Here is a 13,301-nt window from a genome sequence, read left to right as displayed (position 1 = left end):
CTCAACTTTCTTTGCTATCATTTCTTCCTTGGGTTTCACTATGAGTACAAACCCCACTCCTTCACCTTCTATTAGTGTTTTTATGAATTCTTTCTCATCCACTAACAAGATGTTAGGCACTTTGTTGCTACTGCTGTCCTTCGTCATTGAGGGATTGAATCTGATAGGTTACTTCATCTTTCTGAAATGAGTAGGAGTTTCTTTCCCCATCATGTTGTGCTTTCCTGTCAAATTTCCATGGTCTACCCAGCAATAGGTGGCAAGCATCCATAGGAAGTATGTCACATAGAATCCTATCCGTGTATCCTCCTATGTGGAAATCTACCCAGGCTTTCTCATTTACTAACACATGTTGTCCCTTGTTTAACCATGTGACTTTGTATGGCTCCTTGTGTTGTATCCTAGGTAGTTTCAATTTACTTACTGCTTCCTCTGATATGATGTTATCTGTGGATCCTGAATCTATGATCAGCTTACACACCTTTCCCATGATTTTACACGTAATCTTGAACAATGCTCTTCTTTGTGAGACCTCTTTACTGTGTGGCTTCTTCATTAACACTCTCTTGATCATTAAGCTCTCACCATCTTCTGAAGCTAGGTTCAATGCTGAATTTTTGGTATTACTTCCATCTTCCTGGACATAGTTTACCCTCTTCTCACCACCATAAGATGAACTAGGCTTCTCTGGGCATCTATAGGTAGGGTGGCCCAACTTTTGACAGTTATGACACTTCATGGTTGAGAAGTAGGACCCTCTCTCTGGTCCATTAGATCTACCCCTACTCGGGTTGCTTGATCCCCACTTTGCTCTATAAGTTTAGACTCTCCTTGGGGTCGTTGATCTATGCTCCTTCCCCAAAAAATGCCTCTATAGCCTCTACCATCTCTTCCCCTACCTCTTCCTCTGTTGCTTTGTTCTTGCTTTCTCCTACTTTTCTCTTCCACTTTAAGTGCTAGTTGATAACACTTGTGTATTGTTTGTGGGCATAACAAACTCATCTCTTCCTGGATGTTCCATCTTAATCCATTCAAGTACCTTGCCACTTTTATACTCTCATCCTCTACTACCTTGGATCTCATGCACATTTTTTGAAACTCCTTAGTGTAACTACTGACATCTAAGTCTTTTTGTCTCAAATTTTGTCTTTTCCTGTGAAGTTGGACTTCATAGTCTTCAGGAAGGTAGGTTTCTTTTATTTTGGCTACCATTGTTTTCCATGTGGCTATTGGTTGCTTACCTTCTTTCACCCTTTCCTCTTGGATGAACTTCCACCAAGTTAAGGCTGCCCCTCTCAACCTTGACTTTTCTACCTTAACCTTTTGTGCTTCAGTTATTCCATCACATTCAAAATGGTTTTCTAGACCTTCAATCCACTCTATAAGAGCATCTGGATCCATATTTCCACTGAAAAGGGCCACTCCCTCTAAGGTTTTACCACTCATGGCTGTGAAAGCCTTCAAGAATTATTCTTTCTCAATGATAGGGTCAAGTATGGGAACCTCATCTTCTATTGCCACCATTTTGCCCTGATCTCCAACCTTATCATGGACTTCTTCAGTTTTGACTTCTACTACAACTAATTTCATTGCTAGTTGATCCAACCTCTCTCTGGGTGCTCTTTTTTCTTCTTCTTGGTCTTTGAACTTCTTGGATAACTCAACATTAGTCACCATGTTTTCTTCTAATGATCCTTTTCTCCTGAATCTTTCGATGGTTGTGATACCACTATGATAGGGAAGATGCTATAAAAGTGCTCAAAGGGGTTAATTGGGTCTAATGGTTCAATTGGTTTCCCAAAAGACTTGTTGTGGCTATCATATATGTTCTCAAATCAATTTGAATTTTTAAAGCTAAGTATCTCATGCATAGCTTCCCTAACAAACTCCCTTTTGAGTGAGCGCATTCCCTTACTCATCCTCTATTGGTTATGTCAAACTATTACATTTTTTTCAACACATTCCTCTGTCCTTTTGGGAATGATTCTAACTATTCTCTATCTTTACAAGGACCTCAAAATGGTTTAGGAAACTAGATGAAGGTTTTGTTCAAAAATCTTGCTTCATTTTGTTGTTTTGGCTTCCTAGATTCACTTGCTCAAACCAACTTCTTAGGTCTCAAAATCCAAAATTGCTTCACAAGGATGTCATCGAGGTTTCTCAAGGTTTCTTCACTATTTTGGACTTCCCTTCAAAGATCTCTCCAAACTCAACGAGCTCAAGGTGGTCGGGTTCCTTGTTTTGTTTGTGTGAGGCCTAAAAAGGGCTACTAGCCTGTGGAGGGCTAATTGGATGAAAAATGCTTGTAGGATGCAATGATGATTTACCCCACCTTGGAAGTTGACTTGGGACATCCAAAAAATCTCCAAACTAAATGATTTTCATGGTTTAGGACTCTGTCAATGCAAAATGAGGATTGTCCACTATTTATGGCACTTTTGTAGGGTTTCAAGAGGGTTTTCAAGCTTGCATTGTTAGATACACAACTCCTTCACAAACTAGGGCCTTAAAATAACTGATGGACTCTGCCACACCTTGGACAACATTGTTTAAACAATTACCACTTCTCATTTTACGAAACACTTAGCGTGCTAGCTGTGGAAAGTGACAAAAATAATCATTTTCACTATTTTCACTGTCTTTGCTACAAAATAGAGGGTTAGGACTTTCAAAATGCCTACACCATAGCATTATTAAACCTTTAAACAACAATTTAACTCTTCATTGAACAAGTATGGTAAATCCTTCATGCTTGGAAGGTCTCAAAGATAGTCTTGATGCCAAAAACCATTTTATTTCCCAAAATAGGGAATTCATTGCCCTTCACAAACAGTGACATATAATAATGCAAAATGGATAAATTTTGGTGCTCCAATCCCTTCAAAATGATTCTAGGATAGGTACAGACCTCTGTCTATGTTTGTTTCAACACTCGGTGCTTTAGAATCCAAATTTTGAGCATTAAGGAAGAATATTAGCCAAGTTAGACAAGTTGCCTAATAAGTGCTCAAATTCACCTTTCCAAGCATATCTCTGGCACAAAATGAACATATATACACTATGTACATGCTTTCCAACTTGACCAAATCTATTTGGTGGGAACCCAGGCCTGGATTAGTCAAGTTGTTGCATTTTGAAACCCCAAACCCTTGACAGGGCAGTGAACACAACAAAAAGAAGGAATTTTGTTTAACCAACTTGCAAATGGAAAATCAGTACAATAATCACTTGGTGAGAATTGCACAACCAATAGGAACATTTCCCAAAAGGTACAATATGGACCAGATATGCTACAGTATGGACTGTTACTCCAAGGAAGAAAAAAACAGTGTAAAAGGCCAGAATTTCATGTTTTTCTATTAGGATTCCTTTGCTAATACAATCACAAACCTTTCTCAAGGAAAAGGGAGGCATTTTGATAGTATTTATAGTTATTTATCAAGCCCAGTATGGACATGAGGCTTCCACAACTTCATTGTACTAGAAAAGTCCAAAAATGACAACTTTTACAAGCCCAAATGACAACATTTTTTTGCTCCAAAAGACATTTTTGACAACCTAACCTCATAAACTTATCTAAACACCTAAGACAAGCTTAAAAACACTTATAAAACATGTTTCAATGCTTCAAAAAGCATTTCTAGACCTTTTAGGCAATTTTTCATATTTTTGCCCTTTTTGGCCTAGAAACCCAAAATTTTCAACTCACATCCTGAAAGACAAAACTTGACCTTTTGAGAACAAAATGAGATCAAAACAACTTGAAAAGACACAAAACAACCTAAAACATCATCATAAACCTAATACAAGACACTACAAACATGAAAGCATGAAAGACTCAAAAAGGAGAGTTTTTACTCAACTAGGTGCTCCTGCACCATTGTAGTATGGATATAAACCATTTGATCTTTTGACATTTTGACAATGCTTCCTCTAATTTACAATAAACTTCTTTGAATGTTTTATTATAGGCCTTTACATATTCATCTTCTCTTTTTACTAAGTCCCTCATTTTTCTAAAACTCTCCGTAGGGATATTTGGAGTGTCAATTTGTTTTTTAAGAAATTTTGTTTTACATCATCTTGACTCTTCTCATTCTTTGGGTAAGTGTAAAGTGGAAAATTGAACCCTAGTGATTCCCCACCTAGGAGAGAGAAAGGAAATCACTAGGATGATTTTCACTTGGGAGATACTTTACATTCAAAAGAGGGGTTGAATTCACTAGATCCAAACCCTAGAGTGAATAAGGATCTGAATACTAAGTGAATTGAAAGGGTAAAATGCAATTTACCCTCTTTTGTAAGTAGAAGAGTTGACTTGTTGACTATGCAAAAAATGAAGACAAAATGGGTGAAATAAGGAGCTACTGATTCAGGATTGCATTGTAACTTCAGATCTAAGGTATTTAGACTAATATGGACCTGACCTGCAAATATGGAGAAAAGTCGTTGGGACCCTGCATAAGTTATGCACGGTCATTCAAAAATATCGTGAGTCGAAAAGGGTTTTTCTGTCTCTGCAAATGAATCCTAAATCTACAATTATAGTCGCACACCTGCAACTTGCACACATAAAAGAAGGGAAGAAGGGTTGTGGATGGGGGTTTTCCTTAGTCAAACCCTGGTTAAGGAATCAACCTTTAAAGAAAGTAATTGCAAATGCTTAAATGTAAATAATGCAAATGTAGACCTTGTAGATCTGCAATTTGTTGATGATGGTTTCTTTGTTACTTGAATGTAAACACAAGTGTTGCATGAAATGGTATGTAACATGACAAAACCCTAACATACACACATGCTTGCAAATGAGTGTTGTAATTTTTTTCCAATGGATGAATGAAGAAGACACATAAAAAAGAAGACTTGATGGATGCTTGAAGACTTGAACATTTGATGAGACCTTTCGCTTGTTTTCCCAACTTTTTCTTATACAAATGAGAGGACCAAATCCCATTATATAGATTTATTGGAGGTTTAATGATCCCTTCACCAAAGGCCAACATAGGGGGGGAATTAAATCCCAAATAGAAAATAAGGGTTAGATGGACCCATTTTAGGGCCACCCAAAGAGGTAGGACAGGGGCACCTATCCTACCCTATTTTGGGGCATGGACAGGGTCACAAGGTGATACAAGGGCTAAAATGGGAGGAGATCTAGAAGAATGATGCAGAGAGGGGTCACAATTGAGTAGGGAGATGCAGTCGCTAGGGTAAGGGGCCTAAATCATAGTCAAAATTGCAAGGGGTGCAATTTTATGATGCTACATTTAGCCCCCACTTTAGCAAGAGTATGGCTTACTCCAATACTACCAGTAAAGTAGAAGAAAGAGAGATGAAGATGAGAGATGTGGAGCAAGATCACAAGAAGTATAAGACGTCACTAATCATGAGGAACCAAGCCCCCAATCTTAGGATCTTAACTCACTCAAACATATGCAAGTGCACCTGAAAAGACACACAACAAAAGCTAACATCTTAAGACCTCAAGCCAACTAGCCGAAGAGACCTTGATATGAAAAATGTCTCAATCAAGTAATATCATTCTTGAAACATAAAATGCCATCTCATGAACACATATAATCACATAAAAGAGAAAAGTTGACATCATCCATGAACCATCAATAGTAAAACTATGAGTTCATGAGAGGAAGAAGAGAGAGAAGATGAATACACACTTTGGTGATGCATGAGAAGAAAGGTGAACAAAACGAACCATGTACATTTCGCCCCTAGAACTAGGTGATCCATGGAGAAAAAAGGACATGGAAAACTATCACCTAGATTTTATCTATGTGACCCATGTAAGGGAGGAGAGTCAGAACACTATTAGTTCCACTCAGCCTCATGCGCGAGTGTGCAAGTGAGGTTTGAAGCACCTCATAGGAGTCTATGCTTGAGTATTCTATAACCTGTATAAGATCTGTAGTACTAATGTCAAGAAAGGTGTGACATCTCGCTTTAAGAGTCATTTCTCTGGTTCTGAGAATAATCACCCTGCATAAGAGAAAAGTGGTGATATCTCTCTCTAAGAGGCTACCCTCTGGTTTTGAGAATGACCCACTATATAAGAGAAAAGTAGTGACATCTCTCTCTAAGAGGATTCCCTCTAGTTTTGAGAACGACCCAGTGTATAAGAGAAAAGTGGCAAAATCTCACTCTAAGAGGCTTTACTTTGGTTCCGATAATGACCCACTGTATAAGAGATACAATGTGTGAGAGAAATATAAAACAAAAGGAGCAGTGTGGGTGCCTCCCCTTAAGATGTCAACATAGTTTAATGTTGATATCTTAAGGAAAGTAGAACAAGGATACCTACCTTCAAAACCAGGAAGATATCCATCATGCAACAATGTCATAAATCCAAGCAAGAGAAGGAATACTTTTCAAGTAAGGATAAGATATTTGAAAAGAGATATCTTGTTATAAGTGTAACGGAGATCCTTGGAGGAGAAGAGATCTTTTCTCAAAAGACATCTACCTCTCAGAGGAGTTGTCTTAGACAAATCTAGCATCTTCTAGAACAAAGCGCAGAAGAGAACAAGAATTCAATCCTTCCTCCTATTGCTAGGTGAAAGGGATTCTTGATGAAGGATGACTCTCTTTTATCCCAATGGGGATGGGCGAATTTATTATAGATGTGTGTGTGTGAAAAGTGGACTTGTATATGTATCTAAAATACACAACACTTCAATTAAGTCATTAGATGCATGGTTAGTAAATCAATAATCAATGAATAATAAATCATTACAAAGTGACCCATTGCCTTCTAGTAGATGCGATTTTAGATAGCTCTCAGATTGCTAAGCTATCCAATGACTAGACAACACCTAAACGAAGGATTTTTAAATCTATATGAGCATGAATATGAGCTAAATGGATGCAAGATTTAAGCTAGATATGCAAGATTAATCTAACATGATTTAAGTAATATTGAATATTTAAGCTAAATGATTTAAGCAATATGAAATAACTAATATGCAATATCTCAATGCAAATTCTCAATGAACCTATAGCAAAAACAACATAATAACAATATATTCTCTAGGATCTTTGAATGAGAGATGAGAGCCTGAATTTATAGAAAATTTAGAAAGAAACCAACAGCTGAGATCAAATAATGATGAGCGGTCAATATTTTCCAAGAGGAAGCACAATCCAAGTGAATTGATGTGATTGGATGCTTTTCTCAGTTTTAAAGGAAATTAAACTAAAATTAAGATAAAATCAGGAAAAAACTGATTTATTTTCTATTTCATTCAATTTTAATATTTAACTGTTTTAATTGCTTTCTTTGAGATTATTTATCAGTTTTCAATTTTTTTTTCAAGATTATCTCCAATTGATTTCTTTTCTCAAATTTTAATTCTTTTTTGGTCAATTAATTCCTTTTTTGAAGATTTGTGCTCATAATTTCCAATTCCTCTTTCTTGATTTGTTTCCTTTTTTGAAGATTTATGGCAATTTTTATTTGTTTTTCAAATTAATTCCTCTTTTTGATGATTTAATGGCATTTTGATTTATTTAATTAAATAAGCAAAAGATATTTAATTAAAATAAATAAGATAATTGTTTAAAATGATTTACTTGGAATGATTTAATTAATTAAATAAATATTTAATTAATTTATTGAGTTATTGATTTGCCATGTGACATTTGATGATTAAAGAATTAATTAATGTGCTCAAGATTGATTTAATTACCTTTGATTAGGACCTTGGTGATGTCGTCAAGATTAGGGGCCATGGTTTAGATGACCATTTTTAGGGTATTACATTTGCCCATCTTTGAATTAATGTGCGAGCAGCGTGTTGGTTCAAAGAAAATTTGATGTCTAGGAGATGCCAGTTCTGAACTTGTTTGATCTCGAACCAGATGAAGAGAGAGGTATTCAGCTTATTCTGAAGCGATGAAACTAAACAGAGTTGATTAAAGTGAAACTGATCCCGAACTTGATTGAACTAGGACATATGAAGAGCAAAGATACTGAACTTGAACTTGATTGATCAAGAAGCGGATCTTACTGATCTAGAACTTGATTGAACTAGACTTAATGAGCGAAAATAAAACTGATCTTGAACTTGATTGATCAAGACACAATGAGTGAAGATAAACTATCCAACTTGATTCAATGCGATGAAACTGAACACCTGCTTAGATTGAGTGTGATCAAAGATACTCTTTGATGCTCTATAAAAAGGAAAAGGTTAGCCAATGATAAACAACACAACACACAAGAAATCATTAGTGTTAGTTAACCAAAAGCTAATCTAAACAGGCATATCAAAAGATATAATAAGAACATGAAAGAATATTTAACTAAAGAAGCAAATATGATGAGGCATCTCCAAATGCCTCCTAACATGCTCTTGGTTCCTTCTCCTTTGTTCCTCTCCTCTCCAAGTTCCAAAATAGTGTAGCACAGTAGCTTTTTGCACTATGGATGCTTATGGAGGATTGAGATTTCAGTATTTGCTCCAAATGTAAAATGAAAAGCTAAAATACTAGATGCTATTAAAAATGATTGATTTTAACCAAAATAACAAGATATTAGATTGTTATGCTAAATGCTCTCTAAAATGTCTATAGGTTAAATGCATACAAGTTTTCAAGATCTGGATTATGAAGAAATGAGCTCTATTTATAGGAAAAATGGAGCAATGGATGGTTGAGATTGAGTAATCTCAACAAGGGTCAAGATTGAATGATTTCAAATCCATGTGAGGGCTTTCAACCCAATCCCAAGATGACATGTGTCAATGTGAGATAGGTTGAGAGGAGAGGGAATAAGCATTAAATGCTTGACATGACCTTGGGAGTTAAGGTCAAGGTTAGTTGAATGAATAAACTCTTTATTCAAAGAATAAAGCTTTTATCCAATGGATAAACTCTTGTGCAAAGGCAAAAGGGATAAACATGGTCAAAGCAATAAATGTTTGAGGAGACAAGTTGAATTAACCATAAATGGTTATGTAAGAGCCATTAATGGTCATGTAAGAGCCATTAGTGGTTTTGGAAGACTTTGGAGGTTTAAATTATTGAACACACAAAGCATTAAATGCTTTTCAAAGACTTTGAAGTCTTTGAGAAGTGACTCCAAGTTGCTTAGAAATGTGACAATAATTAAGGGATGGATTAGGCTAATTAGGAAGGGTTTAGAAGAATCTAGAAGGAGATTAGAATTGCAAGTGGGTTTGGTGGGTGAGGGAAAATAGGATTTTTTATTTAAAATATATTAATTTATTTCAATAAATGTGTGCAAGTTGTATTTTTAGGAGAATGCAAGTGGGGGGGGATAATGATTTAAATAAATGTTTAATTTAATTTATTTAAAAGAGGAATAGGGGGATTTAATTAAATATTAATTTAATTAACTGATGGCTAGTGGATTTTTTTAATCAAATAAATAGCAAATATTCATTTAATTAAACTAGACAGATTTATGTGACTACATTTGCCCCTCTTTGAGACGGTGTGGTTTATCGCGTTGTTTCAAAGAAAGAAAAATAGGTATGAAGAAATGCCCCATAAAATGTAAATTTAATGGGTAGTATGCCCCCTTGAGAGATGGGCCGAATTTTTTTGAAAAATTGGGCAATCTCTCAAAAAAGAAAGAAAATTGGTAGGGTAGTAGAAGAGAAGAAGTTAGCAACGCTGGTGAAAAATAGAAGAAATCGGGGGGAAAATGGAGAAATGGGGGGCTCGGGAAGTGCACGGGGACCATGGCGGTGAGCGGAGGAAAATTACGGTGATTGCGAAGGGTTTAAATGGGGAGAAAGGAGTGAAAACAGGATCATTTGTTACCGCGACCAGTGTGAAACTATAGCTCTGACAGTGACTTTTTAGAGGAGCAAGCAGTAGTCAGGATGCCAGTACCAGTAGCAGAGCACCGTCTCGAGCGAGTTCGTCAGTTCCAGCAGCCAGACGACTACGGACCAACAATACACAAATTTGAAATTTGAAATTTTATGCATTTTTGATACGCTTTTTACTGAGTCCAAGTTGAGTTGGAACAATAGTGCTGAAACTACGTTTTGGCACTATTGTCCAATTAATTAGTGCTATTGTGTCGCAATGGCGCTATTGAGGTGCTATTTGAGTGCTTTTGCAAATTGTAGCACTATTGTAGGCTAGTTTAGGCACTTTTGATGGATAAGCACTATTGAGAGCCTAATTGAGTGCTTTTGTTATGAATCAGCACTATTGTGTTGTTGTTCTAGCGCTTGAGTAGTTTGAGCGCTTTTGGATAGTTGATTGAGCGCTTTTGTTAGGATTTCAGTGCTATTGTAGGTATAGCGCTTTTGTGTGTAAAATAGCGCTTTTGTTTGCAAGATAAGGGATGCCCCAGTTTGTGTGATAATCTTCTGATGCCAAAGATGGATGGATAGGGAGGCGAAGTGGGAGTTGTTTTGAACCATAGCAGCCTGATGAGACTTAGGTCATTTTTAGGATAAATGTCTGTTGAAGTCTAGGTTTCCATGATTGCTTACCTATTGAGACCCGAAGATACTTGATCAAAGTATCTGTTGATAGTCTAGGTTTAAACTTAAGAAAGTTTGAAACAGAACAACTGATGATGATTGATGGATGCCCATGTGTAGGAGGATCTACGTGTGTTGCAGTTACGCGAGAGACATCTGGCGACACAGAGGTTGCGGGATCGGTTGACAGAGGCGAAGATCGATTGTATTGCCACAACTGGATTATATGATGTGATGCACATGCCCGTGATTTGGATGAATCACATATTGATTACAGCATTAGCAGAGCGGTGGCATAGCGAGATGTGCATCTTTCATCTGGCACAGGGGGAGATGACAGTGACCCTGGAGGATGTGTGGGGGGTTGGGGAGATGGATTCAGTGGAGAGGGAGAGGTGGATTGCCACTGCGGATATCGCAGGGACTGTTGATGTAGGGAGGAGTTAGACTGGGTGGTAGAGGTATGGAGAGGGAGATCCCGATGGACAGAGGGGAGAGAACCATTGGAGAGGGTGATACAGGTGAGGCTGCTATGGATACAGGGGAGGGAGCCACTAGAGAGCTCAGGGATCTTACGATAGTACATTTGTAGACCCATGTAGAGGATTTGGAGGTGGAGGTGGCGGCTAGAGATGTGCAGCTATTTGCATGGGAGTCAGAGCTGGTTGTAGTGCTGCAGGAGAGGGATAGTGTGGTGGAGAGATTAGCAAAGCTGCAGGAGAGAGTCCGGGTTGGAGTAGGAGCACAGGGGCCTATGAGGGAGGTGATGAGGGAGTTCCGGTGAGCATAGGCTAAGATAGATTACTGGCGGGGGTTATATGAGCAGGTGGTGCCAGCTAGTCAGCGAGAACTTAGCTATTCACAGATGCCACAGGCCAAATCAAAGCGATCACAGAGGATGCAGAGTAGTGGGGGTGTGATGGGTCCTCTACGGAGGGATAGATCAAGGGATGCAGGAGTGAGTGGGGGTTTGATGGGGCCTCCACGGAGAGATAGATCGGATGGTGCGGGGACCAGTGGGGGAGCAAGTGGCGATGGTGGTACAGCATCTAGTCAAAGTGGCATCTGAGAGAGCATTTTTGCATATATGTATTTTATCATTGTTTATTTTTGGACTGTATCTTGGATGGCTCTTGGTAGCCGATTTTGTAGACTTCATTGTACTATGATATATGAGATGATATATATGAGGAGATCCCATATTTTGATGATATGCATTTGATATGTATGGATGTTTATGCAGGATGATGAGTTTATGAGTTTATTCCTTAGATGGATATGTATGCATTGATGAGATGATTCTTATATGCATGTTTTTATGATGATTTATGATGTTGGATACTGAGATATGAATGTAGGTTTATATATGTATGATTTGTTTGATGTATTGTTTGTATGTATGTAATGTCATGATGAGGATGTATGCATAATGATGATTGATGAACAGGATTTTGGTATTTCCTATTTTGCTATAATGATGAGATAATGATATGCAATGATGTTAATGCAATGTTTGAATAAATGATGTTATGTATGATTATGCATCTAGATGTTTTTAAATGAATGTAATATGGATAAACAAAATGTAAAGCACAAATGTTTATATGATAATGTCTAGGTGAATGCATATGTATAATGGACATATGAAATGATATGAACCAATGTTTTTTTTTTTTTTTTGGAAACAAATGGTTTTATGATTTTAAATGCTTAAATATGATTAAGTAAAAATGATAATGTGATGGTACTACAATTTATGGTTTAATAACTGCACCTTAATGCAATTAAAAAAGGATAATGAATGCAATGTAAATGAATCCTAACATGAGCATAATAAGATACTTAATAATGGATGAATGAATGCATCTTTTAATTAATGAATAGATAAATGAATGTATGCAACGATAAATGATAAAGGATAATGAAATGATAATGGATAACTGACATGAAATGAATGCATAGTAAATGGTTTAATACAATCAAGGACAATTTGATTTTATAAATGAATCTAATTATTTATGATTATGCAATGATGCAAAATGATTAATGAAGACTAATGTCAATAAACGAAATGAACTATATGCAATTTTAATTAAAAATGACATGAATGTACTTAATGCAAAATGCAACTAAATGTAATGATGATATGACCATGAGGAATGCAAGGTTTTTGAGACTTTGCAAGATGCATTGATGATGTATCAAAGTACTCAGTCGTGATTGTATCCAAGACTGGCTTAATGTTCACATAACTGTTCATATGAACCTTGTTCACATTTGCATATAAATCATACATATGAATGAGTGAATGGATGGATGATATGCAACGGAATGCAATATATAAACAGATGAGATGAAATGATGATCCATAGTGCTCTATTTTCATCATGGAGCTTTTTAAAATGTTGGAAGAGAATACAAGCATCTTGACATAATGATTCAAGATGATCTAAGTATTCCTTACATGGATTTTGATATAGCAAGTGAATACAAGTAACTTGATATAATGGGTCAAGTTAACTAGAGTATTGCTTGCGGAACAAACAAGGATCATCTCCATTCACCATTCATGCATGACTTGGATCGTCCTCCTTGATCTTAGGCTGATCATATCCTGAGACAAGTTCATACCGTAATAAGAGATAAAACCTTTATCCAATTTGGATGAGGTAGGAGGAACCAAAGGAAGAGCATTGTACCTGTAAACAAACAGTATATACATAAAGAATAAAGAATATGGATCCTTGGTAATGGTTCATGCTCATATGGTCGAGGTATACGCTGTAGTCAGCAAGCCGTAATGATCCATGACTGCATTTTGCA

The 13,301-nt window shown here is 36.7% G+C and overlaps 1 protein-coding gene across 1 annotated transcript in view; it reads left to right on the top strand.

Annotated features, from left to right (window-relative positions):
• Positions 1 to 10,925, top strand: part of LOC131064829 (disease resistance protein RUN1) — a 29,256-nt gene extending 18,331 nt beyond the window's left edge. The window contains exon 4 of the mRNA XM_057999118.1: positions 10,620 to 10,925. Coding sequence (XP_057855101.1) covers positions 10,620 to 10,925 — 306 coding nt within the window. The remainder of the gene's footprint in view (positions 1 to 10,619) is intronic.
• The last annotated feature ends 2,376 nt before the right edge of the window (positions 10,926 to 13,301 follow it).

The sequence above is a fragment of the Cryptomeria japonica genome, chromosome 2, assembly GCF_030272615.1.
Source record: "Cryptomeria japonica chromosome 2, Sugi_1.0, whole genome shotgun sequence".
NCBI classification, from domain to species: domain Eukaryota; kingdom Viridiplantae; phylum Streptophyta; class Pinopsida; order Cupressales; family Cupressaceae; genus Cryptomeria; species Cryptomeria japonica.
Note: the sequence above shows the minus strand (reverse complement) of the source record. Positions and strands in the feature narration are given on the sequence as shown.